General features: G+C 45.8%; 1 protein-coding gene across 1 annotated transcript in view; it reads right to left on the bottom strand.

Annotated features, from left to right (window-relative positions):
- FSTL1 (follistatin like 1) overlaps positions 1 to 19765 on the bottom strand; it is a 51074-nt gene that overhangs the window by 13935 nt on the left and 17374 nt on the right. The window contains exons 3-5 of the mRNA XM_082654121.1: positions 3812 to 3916; positions 989 to 1118; positions 123 to 155 (exon numbers count right to left, since the gene is read on the bottom strand). Of these exons, the coding sequence (XP_082510247.1) occupies positions 123 to 155; positions 989 to 1118; positions 3812 to 3916 (268 nt within the window). The remainder of the gene's footprint in view (positions 1 to 122; positions 156 to 988; positions 1119 to 3811; positions 3917 to 19765) is intronic.

The raw sequence follows: 19765 nt of genomic DNA, 5'->3' as shown, positions 1-19765 counted from the left end.
AGGAGTGACTAGTTCTGGGTCACAAGTTCTGACACACTGAAGATCTTGTGAGCTTTGGCAGGGATTGTGGAACATGGGATTTCCTCCCTAAGATGCACACCGTAGAAAAAACAGGCACTCACCTGGGCTGGCAGATGGACTTACAGATTTCTTCTCTGCAAGACAAAAGGAGAAAATGCATAATGCAAAGTGAAGAAAAAAGAAATTTCTGTGTATTGCTAGGATTAAAACTGCCCACATTAAGGGGGCCACTTATATCTTTCCATCACTTCGTCTTGAGTCCTTATATCCTCTCCCTCCAGGTCCCACGTTTGGGGATCTTTGCTTCCCTGCTTTGTTTGACATTTTGAGGCCACTGAGTTACCCTCCTGATCTCACACCTCCTACTGTTAGCTTGCGGGGGGCGCGGTGCTGCTGGGAGTTTGAGAATTCATACAGAATCATTATGGACAAAGAAATGGAGACCAACATGTGGGAAACAGCTTCTTATTTCTCCAAGGAAGTTCAAGGCTGGCCAGGCGGCTGGTGTCTAGGTAGCAACAAGCTTGGGACCCCTTCCCTCTTACCATAATAGCAATGGTTTGAGTGTGAATTAGAGGAAGTATAATATTATCAGGGCTGAGAGGTGCCCAAATTTAAAAAGCATAGGATATGTGAAATTTATCTGCTTTCTAAAAAGGTACAGAATTCAGTTAAATGCTACCATATTATTGACTGTTGATGTGGTTCCCCACCCACTATCCATCTCCAGACAGCACTGAAAGCCACATTGGGAATCTGATGCAGGAAGCACAGGGCAGAGGCCTGGGCCACCCAGGGCAAACCCAGCAGGCTCATGAGCACCAAGGGGATGCCTCTCCAAGCAACTGGGTGGTCTCCACAGCTTTGGGCCCTATGCTCAGGGTGGAAAGGACTCCAGGGGGCCACACTGCTCCGTTCCATGGCTCCCCAGCTGGAGCTGTGATGTGGTGATGAGAGCACTCTTTACCTTTGCAGTGTCCATCGTAATCGACCTGGATTTTGGATCCAGTAAGGCAGGCATCTCTATGCAGCTCGCAGTGGTTGAGGTAGGTCTTGCTGTTGCTGCCACACACAGGCCTCTTGTGAGGTTTGCATTGCTGAAACAGACCGCGGAGGACGTTGGTGCAGTTAGGGCTGAGTTTGTGTGTGTGCACGTGCACACACACACACACACGCACACGCACACAGAGCCATCTTGTGAGGGGAGTCCCCAAAAGCAGAGATGCCTTCTATCCTGCCAGGGCAACAGGGAGCCTCAGCTCTGGCATCAGTGACCTTACCCCACTCATTGTTAGAGGGACCACATCACCTTGCAGCCCCTCGTGGTGCTCTGTGCTGATCCTGGCCCAGGGTCATCTCTTCTACTCAATGAAAAGAAATAAATCCCCCCTACTCCAACCCTATCAAATTAGCAGGAACGGCATTTTATTCGAAGTCAGGAATCTGGATTATCTATCACTTTATCACTTTGTAGAAAGTCAATCAATGTCTCTGGATGATCTAAGATCCCTTAAAATTCCAACATTCTTTTTTTTTTTTTGCGGTATGCGGGCCTCTCACTGTTGTGGTCTCTCCCGTTGCGGAGCACAGGCTCCGGACGCGCAGGCTCAGTGACCATGGCTCACGGGCCCAGCCGCTCCGCGGCATGTGGGATCTTCCCGGACCGGAGCACGAACCCGTGTCTCCTGCATCGGCAGGCGGACTCTCAACCACTGCGCCACCAGGGAAGCCCTAAATTCCAACATTCTACGACACAAAACAGCCAGAGCTGGGAATGTGAAGAGACTGAAAGACAGGCACATACAGCTCCCTACCCCCCATCACCCCAATTCTTCACTTATTCCAGGGTCTAGCTACAAGAATCTTTGCTCTCTGGCTTTATTTAGTATTTTGTTTTTCTCCTAATCTCACAACAGTTGCTGTGAGGCAGGGGCAGGGGGTGCCTGGGTCTTTGTGAAGTACTACACAGTAAATGAACTAAGGTTCACTTGGCAACCTGATTCTACTTTGGCTATACTATATAAAGTGCCATTGTGACAGGCAAGCTCAGTTTCTTTAGACTTCATGATTTTTTTTAGTTTCTTTTAAATTTATTTAATTTAATTTATTTATTTATTATTTTTGGCTGTGCACGGGCTTTCTCTAGTTGCAGCAAGCGGGGGCTACTCTTTGTTGCGGTGCGTGGGCGGTGGCTTCTCCTGTTGCGGAGCACGGGCTCTAGGCGGGCGGGCTTCAGTAGTTGTGGCACGTGAGCCCAGTAGTTGTGATTCGTGGGCTCTAGAGTGCAGGCTCAGTAGCTGTCGTACACGAGCTTAGTTGCTCCGTGGCATGTGGGAGCTTCCCGGACCAGGGCTCAAACCCGTGTCCCCTGCATTGGCAGGAGGGAAGCCTGAGACTTCCATGGTTTTTGAAAGGGGTAAGGGGGGAGCAAGTTCTGCTCAGACCTAACAAAGGCACTAAAGTAAAAATGAGCAGCTGTGGTAAAAGAACACAGAACCCTGGAACTGGAAAGTAGCCCAACCTTTCCAACTTATAGACCAGAAAACCAAAGCCCAGAAAGACAAACTTCTTTTAACCAATACTTACCACTGGGTTCTTACCATGTCCTGGCCCTGAGCAAAGCGAAACATGGTCTGTCTTTATGGCATCCAGTGGCAACTAATTTGTTTAAAATCACACAATGATATATGGCCGAGCTGAGGCTAGACACCAGGTTTCTGGACCCTAAATGGCCACGTAGTGGCCAGGAACACCACTAGTGAGGACATCCCAGAGTCCCCAGCAGATTTGGTTTGCAGGTTTCTGAGTTGGGGACTTCCTTTCTGGGACAATGGGTCAGGATCTTTCAACAGGGCACTAAGGTGGGTGTATTTACGTGTAGAATTACAGATGAATTTCCAGTCTTGGGTTCATTTGACAGAAAGGGGAAAAAAGGGCACACATCCAGGTTATTTATGTTTGCCAAGAGCAAGAATCCTGCCTACAAAAGAAGTATTTCTTAAAAGGTCACTTTGTTTTTTAAACTTCATTAAAAACAAAACCAAACCTGAGAAATCTGCATTCCATCTAGTATTTTAAAATATGCATATCCTTTGACCTAGCATGCCCCAGTGGGACTCTTTATCCTACAGAGATAAAGCCAGCAGCATGTAAGAACATTTGTAGAAAGATGTCATTGTTTGTAGTGGCAAACAATCCATGAAACAACCTCAATGTCCATCTTCTATAGGAAAATGATTACATAAATCTGGTTCCTGTACATCACTAAATATTGAGCTATTAAAAAATGAGTTAGAACTATATATGCTGACCTAGAGGGTTGTTGTTATATATTAATGAGTATAAGATACAAGTTGCATATATCTAGATCTGTCTATATTACGATCCCATTTTTGTATAAAATAGGGGGAAACCCTATATGTTTATAGCTGCATAGAAAAAAAACCCGTGTGGAACACCTAACTGTTTATACTGGTTATTTCAGACTAATGGGATTTGAGGGTTATGGGGAAGATTATTATATTTATGTTTGCATAAATGTCTGTACTACTTGACTTATAAAAAGCAATTGTTAATTTTGTAATTTAAAACTCTTCTAAAGCTAAACATTTTTTAAAAGGAAAAATATCCCTACATTCACATCTGATTTTTAACTTCTGAGATAAAAATTTCACTTCTCTCAGACAGACAAGGTGTGCTTTTATAAAGATGATGAAATCGTTGGCACTGCTCTGCAGACTGGTAGCTCCAGCGAGATAACCACACTCTGGCTCCCACCCTCGGGACTTACCTCGATGCAGAGGCAGGTGGGCTCTCCCTTCTCTGTGACTGCACATTCCCGGCCGGCTCCACAAAACACATTGGCACAGATCTTGGATTTGCTCCTTGGTTCCTCCTAAAACACAAAATCATCAAGGAAACCCTTATGTCAGTGAGATGAGCCCATCTCCGGATGAGCCAATGGTGGTGATTATGTCTCAGCCTCGGGCCGTGTCCTAGAGTCGAGGCTCATGGTGCTGAAGGGTCCTAAACAGCCAGAAGTTCTCCCCAACAGCCAGCATCAGTCTTGCTGGCACTGCTCCCTCTCAGGCCCAGCTCCCTATGAATCTCTAAGATTGTTTCTCAAAGAGCAAGAGCTTCTTTCTTGCAGGCTTCCTTTCTTCTAAAACGTTTATTGAGCACCCATTAAATGCCAATACTAGGCTAAGGACTGGAGATAAAAAGGCATAGTCCCTGTCCTCAAGAAGCTCCATGGCTATCCAAGGAAACAGACTAAAGAGACCTCTAGAAAGCAATGAGCAAGTGTTAACAACAGGAAGGTGAGACTCAAACAAGACTTTCTGAAGGTAAGATGCCTTAACTGACTCCTACAGGATGAGAAGAGCAAGCTAGGCAGAAGTGGAAATGCTTGAGAGAAATACAGATATCTGAAGGACCAAAATCTCACTGAGCAGTGTTCAAGGCACTGCCATCTCAAAAGGCAAAAGAAGGATGGTTAAACCATTGGAAACATGGATCTGCTATTATTCGACATGGTCTTATGCAGCCCCTGCCCATATCTGCCTCTGGCTTCAAGACCAAGAGGGCCAAAGAATCACATGACAGACAGACCTGTTCTCAAACCACTTGTGGTCAGACATTCGTGTTCAGACATGTGCAGCAAAACTGACAAGGCAGGGAATGGTCCCAGTCTGTGCCACTGACAATGTGGGTGTTCACAGGCACTAATCTGTCAGTGACACAGTCCTTCCCTCCTATTAATTGGTGGCAGAAAGCTAGTCCCACCTCATCTGCCACTCAGGTCAGCAGTAGTGGAGGCTGAACGAAGGAGAATGTGATTTCTTGAGCCCTTTTCTTGACTGCATGGGTAGGCAGTCACCAGTGCCTCCAGGCTTCTGCCCACTGGGGTAGCATTGGCCGTGGAAGAACCAACAAAGATGGCAGAGGCTGGGATGGGGTCGTGGGACTGGCTATAGTAAAGCTGGGGGATGGAACCTAAGATTCCATCCTTCAGGCCGTGTCTGCCGTGTCATGCAGAAAACTCACACCCGCAAAGCTTGTAACTGTAAAATTCTTATAGTCGGTAAATGTTTTACATCCAAGAAAAGGTCAAAGAAAGCAATAAACAAAGTGGATGTTGAGGGCTGAGAGGGTATGTCCAATACAAGTTGGTCTGCTGCCACCCGGAGGCTGCTTTGCAAACTCTAGGTTATTTTCTCTCTGAGCCAGCTTGCCCGTCATGCAGGGCTCCCATTGGTCTAGAAACCCTTGCCATGCTCGCATTTCATTGGTTCACAAGCTGTTGCTAAACCCATTCTCTTTTGGATGTTGCTAAGGCGAATTCAATAAAGCTGGCAGGGAGCAAAGAAAGAGGAAGTAATTCCCAGCAGGCTGGGGGTACTGGAGAGCTGTTGTTTCCTAAACCAGGAGTGGAGATAAAATCTAGTATATTCTCCAGGCAGGGCCCTCTTGGAAACTCCCTGGGAATGGCAAGCAGCTCTAAAAATGAAGAGGAAAAGGCTATTGCTGACCAGTGTAAAAAAAAATCTCACATAAGACTACCTTCTCCTCTCCCCCTTCATGAAACAACATGCTGAGGGCTACAGACAAATATATACCCCCAGTGAGTGTGTCACGTGAGTTAAAGACACACTACTGCATAAAAAAGCATGCTCAGACATATGCCTACACTCAAAGACACACCAGCAGACAGTCCCACAAGCCTTTACCACTTACTAGCTGTATGTCCATAATTAGTCACTTCAATTCTCTGAGCCTTGCTTTCTTCATCTGTAAAATAAGGGGTAAATACCTGCCCTACCTTGTGAAGATGAAATGAGATAATATATTTAGAACTGCATCATAAACTGTAAAGCAAGCTGCTTGCTAAGTATTATTCATTTTAATGATTACAGAGTTTCCTGAAGAATAACCTGTGGCATTTACAGAGCCTATTTTCATCTTATGTTTGTTTTTAGTGAGTATTAAAAATAAAAGCTTTTACTGATAGGTCGAACTCAACCCAAGTCATTTTTCAGAAATAATTCTCAAAAACCCATTTAAAGAAACAGATACCCTTTACATAAAATATAATGACTAATAATTGAATAGTACTACTAAAATTTACAAAGCGTTTTCATACATACAATTTCATCTTACTGTGGACAGCCCTGCAAAAACATGCGTATTATTAACCACATTTTATAGATGAGGAAACAAAATGGGAAGGTCGAGTGACTTGCCCAAGGTCCCACAGCTAAAAATGAGGAGCTAGGATTCCAACCCAGATCTTCAGACAATAGGTGACTAAGCTCCTATTTCTAAATGCCTGGCGCCCTGCTAAGTGAATTTCATTTTACAGGATCTTATTTAAGCTCTATGACAACACCATAAATCAGACATCATAACTATCCCCATTTTATAGATGAGGGAACTAAGCCTTAAGAGCAGAAATAAGTAGAAAGTGGCAGAGCTAGGGTTCTACCCAACCAAAGGGAAAACTATTCTTTTATATTTGATTTATTTTCATATCTATAAGATTGAAAATTAAAAAAATTATGATGGGGATTTGATTTGCATAATTAGCAAATGTCAGGAGAAAGTGCTTAAGGCTATGACAGAGTTAGATTTGATGTCCACCTCCCACCTCTGCTCCTTACTTGCCATGGTTGTGGGCAAGGTACTCTCTTTAAACCTCAGTTTCTAGTGTGTAAAATGGGAACACTAATCCCTATGAGGACTGTGGGAGGGTTATATGAGATGTACTGCATGCAGCACAGTGCCTGCCACACAACAGGAAGCGGCCGTTATTACAGAGGGCAACTGATTTTCATACAATTTTCCCACCGTGATGCTGTCATCACCTTGGGCTGTCAAGTCCCCAACCATCCTTCCTTACACTGAATGATAATACTGAGAGCAGCACTGACCGAATGGAAAAAACCAAGAGCCTAACAACCCTGTTATCGTGTCTGAAGACCACAGAGAAATGCTAGCTAAACAGCATTCCTCTTTGCAGGTGGCACATCTGTCAATAGGGGGCAATCTCTCTCTTTGTCTTACGGAGCTTGGAGCTGCAATGCAGAAGCGCAGCTTTGGCTTCAGCAGCTCCTCCCAGCTCCGTCCTCCCAATCGAGATGTGACAAAGCGGGGTGGGAGAATGGGCGGGTGCCCTGAGGGCATCAGGACACCAAGAACCAGGGATTTGCTGACTTGGGAAAAAACATCTAACCTGAAGCCCTCACAGCACACCAGCCCCCTATTCTGCTCATTCACAGGCATGCTGTCAAGTAGAAATCAATAAGGCAGAAAATTTTCTTTGTGTCATTGAAAGCCCTTCTCCAAGCCCTATGTTTTCTGGGAGCAGGGATGTCAGGAGCATCCCCGAGGCTCCTGAGAAGTTCCTCAGAGGGGTAGGTGCTCTTACCCGTCTGCTGAGTGACTGATTCTGAGTGAGGGAGAACATCTTGAGAGGGGATAAACATGGCAGGAACATGCTCAAGGTACAGGACAATGGCTGCCTGGTGTGTGAATGCAGGAAGAGAGAGATGAGGTGGGGCTCGCAGGTGGCAGGGGGCGGGTCAGGCCAGGTGATCCAAGGGGCTCTCCATGGATCTGATGCACAGTGAAGACCCTGGGAAGTTTGAGACGGGGCAGGTGACATGATGAAGGTGGTGCTTTCGAATATTGTGTCTGGTCCCTTCCAGCTTGGAAATACCGACTCAAAGTGCAGGGCAGCCTGGAGAGAGGCTGGAGACAAAAACCTGCCAGGTGTAAGGCTGCAATCTTGTGGAGGGTGACCAGGGCCTAGGGCTAGTATTAATCAGGGCACCTACAACTGAGTGAGGCTCTTCACAGATCTCTTTGTCCTCACAACGTCTGTGTAGGTTTCCATATTTTTAGTTCCATGTAACAGATAGGGAGGAATTATAAGATTCAGAAAAGCTCTGTGATGTGCAGAGTCCACATAACTAGCGAGAGCTGCGTCAGAACTGGAACACATCAGCCTGACCCCAGAGTCTTGATAATTCCTTATGGGGAACAGTCAAATGAGCTGCAGGGAGAGGGTACAGCTACAAGGGCTGGTACAGGGAGGAGTCACAGGCGCAGTGCAGTTCTCACAATGGAAAGAAAATTGTCTGCTTTACTACCATAACAATTTTAGGAATTAGGTCCCAAAGCTGTATGAGAATTTCATCTACGTAGAGATAACAACGTTGGCATCTGAATATTCTCTGGGAGCATGAGGTCGCAGGTATATGAACCGGTTGTCTGAATATACCTGTGTGACTGAGTGGAGAGAGGGAATGTGTTCTGGAAGTGAGGCCACCATGATATATTGAGAAAAATCAACAAAATACTTGCTCCCTATGGAGAAACATCAAGTTTCTAGCTTTATCCTTCTACATCCTCTCCTTGACTTGCTTTTATGTTGCTTTCATTATGTGTCGCAAGCCATGCTCTGGGGGTTTGGTCTCATGTTCATCTGCACACTTCAAATTCTCCTTGGTAAAAGATGACCGGGAACATTGCTGACTTTTACCAGGGAAAAACGTCCTCTCTGAGCCACTGCATGGTGATAATGATACTTTCTGTTTGAACAGCAATTTTGACGAGTCTGTAATTTTTACTGTTACTTTTATTTTCAAAACCTTTTAGGATAGGCAGGCAGGGGTTACTTCTAAGCCCCCTCCAGATGTAACATCCTGTGATAAAGAAGAAATGGAGGCTCACAGCTGTATTGACTGGTCCAAGACTTCATGGGTACAGACCTGGGTCCTGGCCCAAGGTCTCCAGACTTTATTTCCAGTCCTCTTTCCACTAAACCACTTTGCCTCTCTACAAATCAGAGCTAGAAAAGGTATTGTCTTGGATCCAAGGTCTAAAAAAAAAAACAAAACAGAAATTATCTTTGCACTTGAAAAAGATCCTTTGCAAGCCATGGGAAAACCAGTTATTTGCAAAACCACCAGTAGAGGTGACAGGGTGTCTGAGTCTCTGGGCTGACCAGCACTAAGCCTGAACATAAAATATGCTTTGAATGTTTAAAAGAAGTCTTCTGAAGTGAAACAATTTCTGGAAGAACAGTGTGCTTTGGCAGGGGAGGAAGCTTATAAGCAAAGCCATAAAACTGTCAGCTTAATATACCATCATCATTTCACTAATGTGAACTGGGTTGGCTCTGTCCCCTCCATCCCTTTTCTCCTTCCCAACTTTCTTTTTGAAAAAAACAGCCCTACATATGCCAAGGTGGAATTTTGGCTCCCCTTGCCACTATTCTGTGACAGAGCGGCTTTGCTGACATGAGAAAGGCGCTCCTTGCTTTGCCAGAATTAGTCATGGAAACTTCACAGGAACACCAGGGCCCCTCAGATATGCTGAGCACCAGAGCTGGGGACAAAGGAATTCACAGAACTGGGGAGAGCAGGAGACCTGGGTGGGGCACAGGCTGGGACGGCCGTTCTGGAACGGAACCCAGCAGCACAGGCTTGAGAAAGCCAGGAAGAAAGCAAGGCCACTTCAGGATCCTGAAATATGGCTGGAGCATCATGTGACCTTGCTCAATTCTCTGATTCTTTTTCTCTGAAGAGTGTGTTGCTGCGTCCTACATATTCCAGGAAAGAGGAGGAAGGAGTGACTTCTAGCAGTTGCTCTGATGCACTTGGCAACAGGCACTGTGTTTGTCCCTCCCTCGTGGGTGCTCACAGCCAATCCCTCATCTTAAGGTTTAGGCACCAGGGCCAGACCCAGGTTTTGTGGGGCCTGAAGCTTAAACAAGTTGAGGGGCCCCCCCTTAAGAAAAAGCATACACCACTATGACTGCAAAATTGGGCACAGGGCTTTGGAAGTGGGCCTTACAAGTAAAAGGACCGAAAATGAAGCTTAATTAGCTTCTCAGTCAATCTGACTCACCATAAACAAGAAGGCTTTGAGGCCTTTAGTCTGTCAGTCAGAGCCCTATTTAATATTTTATGCACACGAAGTGTATCTCAAGTAGACTAAACGCCTGCACATTTTGGCTTCCCACAGACTCACCACATTGTCTTGCCAGAGAAAAATGCTCAGTAAACGTTTTTTACATTAAATGTCATTTGGGGTTCTTCAGGTTGGTGTCAGTGTCAGTGGCCAGCGACAATGCACTCAGGATGTTTGGGGTAAGGCATGGCTAAGCTTCATGATATCAAAATAAGGGCTGCAACACCCCCAAGAGGATTAGCCTTAAGATAAAAAAATAAAACACCTCTATTATGGATCTGTCATTCAAGAATTATCTATTTTTTCATTGTATTAATTTCTATGTTCAGCCTCTATCATAGCTTACAGGATAGCACATTTTCTACTCATTATGTGGTAATGTGTGCCTGGAAATGCCTACTTTCAAATTTCAAATGGGACAAAGCTGTTTACCTTAACCACTGTCTTTGTTATTTTACAGATCCTGTCACATTCTCCTAAGTGCTGGCCCTGTCACACAAGGAACTACACTGCCATCTTCATATGGAAGCCCTTTCACCTTCCCAGCTGCTCATCTGCCGTCTCTGGAATGCCTCCCCCTCCGTATGTTAGGACTTTTTTGAGGTGGCCCAGATACAGCATGGCAGACTGGATGCTTGGTTTCTATATAATGGTAAGTTCAGTTTTCTGCAATGGTCTTGTCCAGTCATAGCATAAACAAATAGTGGCATTTAGTAAGCACAGAGTTAGCAGTATGTTAGGCCCTTTCACATGGACTGAAAATAATCTCACAAGGGTCTATGAGGGTGGAGTATTCATCCCTGTTGGCAGTGAGGAGGCTGTAACTCTGAGCTGTGTGTGAGGTAGGTAGGCATTTCTGCTCCCATGCCTTCAGGTCATGGTCCACAGCAATGAGCTGGGTGTCTTCCTATGGAGTGCCATGCTATCTCCCCAACTCAGGCACATGCAGTGACGCCACTCTGACAGGGGCTATTGGGCTCCCCACTATCTGTCAGTAGTCTTCAGAGTGACCCCTGGGAATTCCCAAGATAGAGTGGCAGTCTTCCTAAAGGGTGCTTTTTGTAAGTTCCCTGGTTTCACAATTTCACCCTTCAGTTTCATCAGAACCCTCAATGGAAACTTTTAAGCCAGACCACTCTCCACCCTGAATTAGTCTGTTGGGTGTGAGCATGGTATTCATTTTCTGTTTTCCAACCATCTGCCTGAGACTTGTCCATTTTAAAGGACAAAGTAGAGGGTATGGATAGTCCTCTAGTCTTCTTCAGTGAAAGCCAAAGCAAGGAGTTTAAACCTCTCAGAAAGCGTATTTGATAATGCCTATAACAACAAACAAGAAGGATAACAGGGGCTTCCCTGGTGGCGCAGTGGTTAAGATTCTGCCTGCCAATGCAGGGGACACGGGTTCGAGCCCTGGTCTGGGAAGATCCCACATGCCGTGGAGCAACTAAGCCCGTGCACCATAACTACTGAGCCTGCACTCTAGAGCCCGTGAGCCACGACTAATGAGCCCGCGTGCTACAACTACTGAAGCCTGCGTGCCTAGAGCCTGTGCTGTGCAATAAGAGAAGCCACCGCAATAAGAAGCCCATGCACTGCAACGAAGAGTAGCCCCTGCTCGCCGCACCTAGAGAAAGCCTGCGCACAGCAACGAAGACCCAACACAGCCAAAAATAAATAAATAAAATAAATAAATTTATTTTTTAAAAAAAGAAAAAAGGATAACAGCCTGTGACCAGCATGGTACAAGTCCTGTGGCATATACTCTAAAAGAGTACAGGATGTGGCCTCTGCCTTCACAGAAGTTTCTAACATAGTCCAGGAGATGAAACTAACACACACAGACCAATGCAGTCCTGAAGTCAATGGGGCTGACCTTAGGAGATGGGTTTCACGGACGAGGTGGGACTCGTCCCGAAGAATGGTAGGATCTGGACAGAAAATCTGTAAGTTTCTGAGCAGGAGGGTTTTTTTTTTTTTTTTTTTTGGCGGTACACGGGCCTCTCACTGTTGTGGCCTCTCCCGTTGCGGAGCACAGGCTCCGGACGCGCAGGCTCAGCGGCCATGGCTCACGGGCCCAGCCACTCCACGGCATGTGGATCTTCCCGGACCAGGGCTCGAACCCGTGTCCCCTACATCGGCAGGAGGACTCTCAACCACTGCGCCACCAGGGAAGCCCTAGCAGGAGGGTTTTAAGAACAGTTGGGTGGTGGTATGTGGGAAGAAATAGGTCAGGAGGAATTGGGGGCACAAGGAAACCAGCTAGAAAGAGTCTGGGGTGATAAGTCTCATGGAAGGTAGTGACATGGATTCAGAGAAAGGAAGAAATCAAAGAGCAATCTCTAAAGAACAAGGGGATCTGGCAACATACCAGACAGAAGAGAGGAAGGAGAAAATCCAGGGAGCTGCCAAGATCTTTGGCTTTGAAGGCCTGGAAGGCTGCTGGTGTGTCTGTCAGAGTGGAGCCCTGGGAAGGGGCTGAATGAAAGAGGGGCAGGCAATGATGAGTCAGTTATGGACATTAGTCTAAAGGGACAGTAAAACATCCCACTAAGTTGAAAATAAAGGATTGGAGGTGCACATCTGGACATCATCTGTGTAGATGATGAGAACAAATGAGCTCAGGAGGAAAGGGTGGGAATGGAGGGCTGAGGGCAACTGAGACAAAGGGACAAGATGAGCACAGACAGCAGCAGAAAGGAAGGCAGGTTGCCCATGGGGTCCTTGTGCAAATCAGAAAAAGTGTCTTCCCCTTTGGGCAGATGCAACACCGGGCCAGGTTACAGGGCTTGGCAAGCAGAGTGCAGGTTGGATTTCAGCCCCCCTCACCTCCTTGTGCAGTGAAAAGCCTGCACAACTGTATGAGGGCTGTGAAGGCAGACCAGCCAAGAAAGCAGAGTAGGCACATTCAGAAAACCGGGAGCAAAACCAGGAAGTCTAGAGAGCTCCTAGAAATGGAAGATGAATGGCACTGCATGCGAAATGCTTTGGCAAACATTGGGAAGTAGGCAAAAAAAAAAAAAACCCACAAAGAACTTTTAAACCTCTGCTAAAACCTGAATCAGTAACCCAGGTGTCAGACCAGGCAGAGGCAGTGAGGTCCTATGTAAAGAGAATTGGTGCAAGAGCCTGGAGAGAGGCCTTGGACATGTCGCTGCTTCTAACACACTGTGTGACTTAGGGCAAGGTGCTTGACCTCTCTGGGCCTCAGATTCCCCATCTATAAAATGTAAGTGTTGTTGATGATGCCAAAGTCCCTTAAACTGTTAGAATTCTCTTACCTAGGAAGCACAGGAATTTACCGTTTCAGATGTTCCTGAATATCAAACTTTAATCTCCCAAGGAAACTAACCTAAACTAAACTAAAGATGTTGCTTATGTATAGACCCTCTTGAGGGTGTTTCACGGTTTTTGCTGGGCTTTGGTGGGGGAATTAAAGTTGGATTTCATAGTCAAAGGATTTTCGTAAGCAATGCTTTTTCATTCCCTCCTGGATCATGGCAGAGGAAATCAGGGGAGCAGTAATGGGACCCCAACTGAGTGGCCTGATTTCACTCTTAACTGGTTGGAACCCTCTACTCCCCTAGAATGCCATTAATAACATTTTTATTCTATTTGTGTTTGCCTTGCAAGAAAAAAAAAGGAAGAAAAGAAGGGAGAGAATGGCTAAAGGAAATTCACATGAGATTCACAATTCTTCATTCCTGCCAAGAACCTGTCACTGAAGTATGTCTGGGACTGCCAGGACTTACATTTACTCAGCATTCATGCTCTAATTATTTCCACATGTAGTTCAAGGAAAATGGTTGATTAAAGGTTAAAAAAAAAAAAAACCCCACACACCTAAGTCCCAATTCCCTCAACTAAAGAAGGGAGACAGCTCTAGGGCAGCTGTGGAAGAGTTCTGAGAGCCAGTTTTAGAAGTGTCCCCTGCAGTGCTGGCCACATCTGGACCAACATCCCCACACATTCCCGGCACTCCTTCCCGAGCAAGCCAACCCTCCACCTCCCCAGGCTTCCCAAGCCCTGAACAAAAGAGAATTCACATTCTTTGGACTTCTGAGTGGAATATAGGATTTATTCCCCTGCTATGCTGGAAGGCAGAAGAGACATGAATACAGGCTAAGAGCTACAGGTTCTCCTCACCAGCCCTTTTGGCCTGGGCTCTTCTCAGTTTAGGTAGCTCCTGATATCACATAACTCCTAAGGAAGGAATCCAATGTGGCAGAGAACTTGGGTACCTTCCCTGAACTGGGGGATAACCATTTGTGGCTCCTTTCCATCATCCCAGTTTGCACATGGCTCTCCCTAAAACTGAAAGGCAATCCACTACTCTCCAAGGTGGTTCACATGATCTGGCACCAATGCCAACACTGTCACCTACTTGGCCACATTTAACCAGGTCTTTGGCACGTGGCTCAGTCTTCTTCCTCTCTTCTGGGTGACTTCATTGTTTACTTGGCCTTCTCACCTCCAGGAATCCTCATTTCTCAGGTCCTCTGGCTATAGGCACTTCAGGAGGTGTCTGTGAGTAGAGCAGGTGGCCAAAGCAGACTAAAATAAAGGGTATGACGCAACTGAGGTACTACGTTTGAAAAGAAAACTCATTACCCTTTGAAAATGTCAGCACCATGAGGTATTGTTATCTGCTTCTTTAACCTTCAGATGGGCAAAGAATGTCCCACAGGACCAGCTAAAAAAATAATGTCACCGGGCTTCCCTGGTGGCGCAGTGGTTGAGAGTCCGCCTGCCGATGTAGGGGACACGGGTTCGTGCCCCGGTCCGGGAGGATCCCACATGCCGCGGAGCGGCTGGGCCCGTGAGCCATGGCCGCTGAGCCTGTGCGTCCAGAGCCTGTGCTCCGCAACGGGAGAGGCCACAACAGTGAGAGGGGAAGTCTGATTTATCGTCTGGATTGCCCCAATTCTTCCTGTCCTTCAAAGCTTAGCTCAAGTTACACCACTCCATCCTCAGTGGCTTTTTCCTTTTGATTGGTATGAACTCCTCCTTCCTTCTCTGAACGTTCATTCCTCTCTGTATGAACTCCTTTTGATCACTTTTAAAAACTTTTAATTGTGCAGATTTTGTCTTCCCAGCTGAACTCTAAGTTCCTAAAGGACAAGGATTATGTTTTAGAGTTCTGTCACAGGTCCTGGCATAGCACCCTGTGACACTCAGTCAACCTTCGTTGAAAGTATGAAAGGGGGACTGAATCCCACTGCCCTAAGGACTTGGAGCAGGGGCAGAAAGCCAGCCCCTGTGCCAGCTTCCCTCCTGGGGCTGCCCCCTTCCAGGACCAGTCTTTTTGGGGAAATAGGATCAAGACCCAACTCTTCCACCAGGCCATAAATATTTAGCTTGGAATTTCACTAATTAGAGATTGCCTTAGACCCACAGAAAGACATTGGGGTGCGTGTGTATGTGTGTTTTGATAAAGTGGACAGGAGAACAATGGAGGACTGAAATGACTTTCAGACATGTCCTTGTTCACAATTAATGTATAACCTAGCTGATAAGCTGAGGGAATGAGAATTTGGTGGAGGGAGGGAGGGTGGAAGATGAGGTGATGCGGGAATATGAGGTTCCTCAGGGAGGGCAAAATTGGGTGGGACTTCAGAGTGTAGCGTACAGGCCACCCAAGAGCAGCCCAACAAGGTGGCCTATAAAAGGGAGAAGTGGACATGAAGAGAAGCACGTGAGAAGAGGCCAAGAGAAATTGTGCAAATGGGCTTATTATCAAGGTAGCTGTTTTGTGTTACCTCTTCTCAGGAACCCCACCCGACACTGCCCTATGAGGTAGAAGGAAGGCAAGATGGTCAGTCTTCCTACATGAGAAAAAGAGGCTTCTTGCCTTGTTCTACCCCTCCTCCAGTCTGAGAATCTCTCTAGCCACTCCCCTCTGGCTCATCCACTAGGCTGACCTTGCAGTGGGCTGGAATACACTGAAATGAGTTGCCAGGGCAGGGCAAAGACTTAGCTGTGACCGAGTGATTTATTTCCCCTGGTGCTTGGGGAAAAGGAATTGTGATGTCCAACCAAGAGCTGAGACCATTTGACAGAATGGAGCGGGCAAGAGGGTGGGGGGAAAGCCAAGAAGGCAGGGTTGACTGGAACAAAATAGAACAGAGAGACCCAGAGACCCAGCATAGCAGAGCAGCCTAAGTCTCCTCTTTAAAGACATAGACAAAGCCCTGGGAATCTTTTGGGGTAGTGTAGCTGAAAAGCATCTGTCAAGTTTGCAGCATCCTGGCAATTATTCTCCAGCCCAGGGAATGCAGAAGGGGTTAAAACCCAGCAAGAAACTCTGGACTAAATGAAGTCTCCATATGTGTGGCTCGGTATGGTTCTAGGAGAAATAGACAGATGTAATTAGAAGTGCTGAGACATTGTGTTGTCATGGCAACTGCCAGACAGGGGCAGGGGGAGGGGGGCACTGGGGGGGGAAGTAGGGGGAAAACCTGGAGTCTGAGGAATACAATCTTCCAACGAAATGCCAGAGGCAGGTGGCGGTCATCACCCTCAGGCTCCACAAGCAGGGTCTATTTCTCTAGCCTACCCACTCCCAGACTCTTGAGGACTCTCCCTACCCAGTTCCTCCTCACTTCCCACCGGCCGGGTACATACCCAGAGCAATTCCACACGCAAATGAAGGGCTACATTCAGATGGCATCCAAAGGAAGTTGATTCTTGGGGAAGAGCTTGTGCAGGTGATATTGTTCTCTGGGTGGTCTCTGGCCCCAGGAGCTTTCTGGATCTGAGTCTGAGGACCAGTGAAGGAAGCTGCAGGCTTAATTTATATCACTATGGAGCCTAGCTCCTCTATGAGGGGGATGCTGGATGAGTGCTGAGGGCAAGTAGGGGTATGTGAGCTTGAGTGGGGGAACACGTGCTCATAGTAGGACTATGATACATTTTATCAGCCAAACTGGGACATTTTTGAGAGTAAAAGGGGGAACTTTCAAATAGATTACTTGGACAACAGGCATAAACTGTGACACATGGTCACCTTAATTATTAGGCTGCCCAAGTGGAAAATGCTTATTTTCATTTTATAATGTGGGAATTCTTACCTGGTGTCTATGAGACCCTAGAAACCCAGCTATAGATTTTGGTATTTGGTTTTCCTAGGGCATAACCTAGGAAAGATGAAAAACCCAAAGAAAGTACTCTTTCGGGCCTGAGCTGCCTCTTGTAGCTTTAATCTCCCTTGATTCAACTGCCACATGAGGATATTCATGGGGTTCTGCTGCTGCAAAGCTGGGGAACCTGGGCAGATGAGACCATTCTTACTTCAAAATCTTTGTCATTACAAATCCTTCTAACTACTTCTCTAAAGAGACAATCATTAATTTCACGCATCGTTGCCAAAGGGAGACGGTCCTAATGAATTTACGGCAATAATGTGGTCAATGGAGTGGGATCATTCCACAGCAGTGAGACCTAATAAATCTCCCCCCGAAGAGGGGAGGTTTCCAAAGGTGCATTCTTAAATATTCCTTAACAACAGAACCAAAAGCAGTGGCTCAGGGATCCTCTGGTCACAAAACCCAGCAAAAGGTCAGACTCTCCCAGGCAACCAGCAGAAATGACTGTATTTTAGGTATAGTACAGCCAGCCTAGAAATTATGAGCATGTGGTCCAGCCACAACCTCAGTTACAAAATTGTAGGATGTTTAAACGGTAAGGCCACCCAGGGTGCATCCCCTAGTATTTTCTCAGGGACTCTGGAAATCACAGCCATCTGGTCAGAGTTCCTGGCAGTTACTTAGCAATCATGGCTGGTCGCAGCCCTCTCCTCTCAACCCTGGTTCAAGGTTGGCAGCCACTGGGGCCAATGTGCCTTATTTACCTGGACCTATACCCCGACAGGTTCTGGAAAATGGGGCTCAAAATCTCTGAGCTTAATGTAGAGCTTCCCCAAGATTTTTGGGTGGCAATTATGACCCTTAATCATCAATTAACACTGCTGCTCTCTGCTGGGCAGGAGTGTCAGGAAATTCCAGCACCCACTGCATGTTTCCTGGGTTTTAACAGTCCAGTTTAGAGGAATGTTAATCTTTCTGGAATGAATTAAGAATTACATAAAATCAATCCTTTTGAAAAAAGCTACACTCCAAACACAATTTAATCTGCACTTCCTTATCATTGTCCAGAGTGGAACTGGACAAAACCTATTTTGGAGAAAGTCAGCAAAATATGGAATAATCAAGCAACAAAATACCAAACATCATGCTAGATGCTAGGGACTCAAGGAACAATAAAGCATAGTCCACGTCCCTAAGCTGGTGACAGTTCAGATGAGAAGATGGAATTTTAAATAACAGAACAACACAATCTAATAAGAGCTAAGTCAAGACAATGTGTGGCTAAATGCAACATATGGTTAGGTGACAACTGTCTAGAGCAGTGCTGTCCAACAGAAATATAACACCAGGCTCATAAATGAGTTAAAATTTTCTAGTAGCCATATTTTAAAAAGCCAAATGAAACAGATAAAATTATTTTAATAATTTGTTTTATTAAGCCAATATAGCCAAAAGTTTACCATTTCAGCATGTAATAATTATTAATGAGACATTTTACACTCCTTTTTTTCATACTAAATCTTTGAAATCCGGCATGTATTTTATACTTACAGCACATCTTAATGGGACTGGCCACATTTCAAGTGCTCAAGAGCCAACCTGTGGCTAGTGCTTTTCCTACTGAACAGCACAGTTCTAAACAGTAAGTTCTGAGTTCTGACATTACTGAGAGCTGAATCAAGGAGGAGAGTTTAGATAGAGAGATTAAGACTTTAACTGGGAATGTTTTAGAAGTGGTGTGTATTACAGAAGTCAACAGATATTATCTGATCCCGCAGGGAAGGCAGCATGCTGGGCTGCGTCTGAGACCAGGAAACTGAAAGAGTACCTAGTCCTTTGAAAATGGACAGGCATCCTGGGCGCTTAAGCCTAATCCTGACTCAGCTTTCAATGCCTGTGGACAAGGCACTTCACCCTTCTGGTCTCCTCTATAAGGAAGATAAAATGTTTGCTACCTCCTATTTTAGGACTGTATGGCTTATCTCATGAAACAGTGTTAAAGGGCTAATTAAACTACATATTTTGAGCCTTCTCTTAACTACTTAAATACGCTTTTTTTTTTTTTGCATAGAAGTCCATGGACAACTTTCACAATGAGGTGGATATTTCTCAAAACTCTTCTTTTCATTTTTCTGCTCTACTGATATATTTACTCTGTTGCCGTCAGCTTTCAATAATATCACACACACACACACACACACACTTTTAGTGCCTTGAGATTAAAGTCAATGAAAACATGCGCATTCTATTCTTCTTGAGATACTCCTGCCTTGCATTCTTTCCTTGGAGCAGTTGGGAAGCCACAGCTTGGGGGGGAAGGAGCTGCAAAACCTACTTGTGCTGGCCAATCAGGCCTTAGCTGACAGGAGGCCCACTAGTGGGAATGTGCCAGGTATCCTGCTCCATTGTAGCAAACTCCCTATTTTTGCAGAGATTAAAATCCTGTGAGACCCTTAAGCTATACCAACAATGCACAAAGACCTCCTTTTCTGTTCATTTTGTTTTCCCTAAGGGCTGCATTAGAAACCCTACCCCAAACCCACTAGCTCAGTAACTACACACAGATTATCATTTGTGGTAAAAACATTCCCAAGTATTATGTGGCGGTATAGTTCTTAAAGCTCTGTTCTCCTTCATTTTTAACTGACTGAACACGAGAGAAATGCCACACACTGAACTGACTTCAC

This window comes from Grampus griseus (assembly GCF_964374135.1).
Source record: "Grampus griseus genome assembly, chromosome: 5".
Classification (NCBI taxonomy): domain Eukaryota; kingdom Metazoa; phylum Chordata; class Mammalia; order Artiodactyla; family Delphinidae; genus Grampus; species Grampus griseus.
This window is presented reverse-complemented; position numbering and strand designations above follow the sequence as displayed.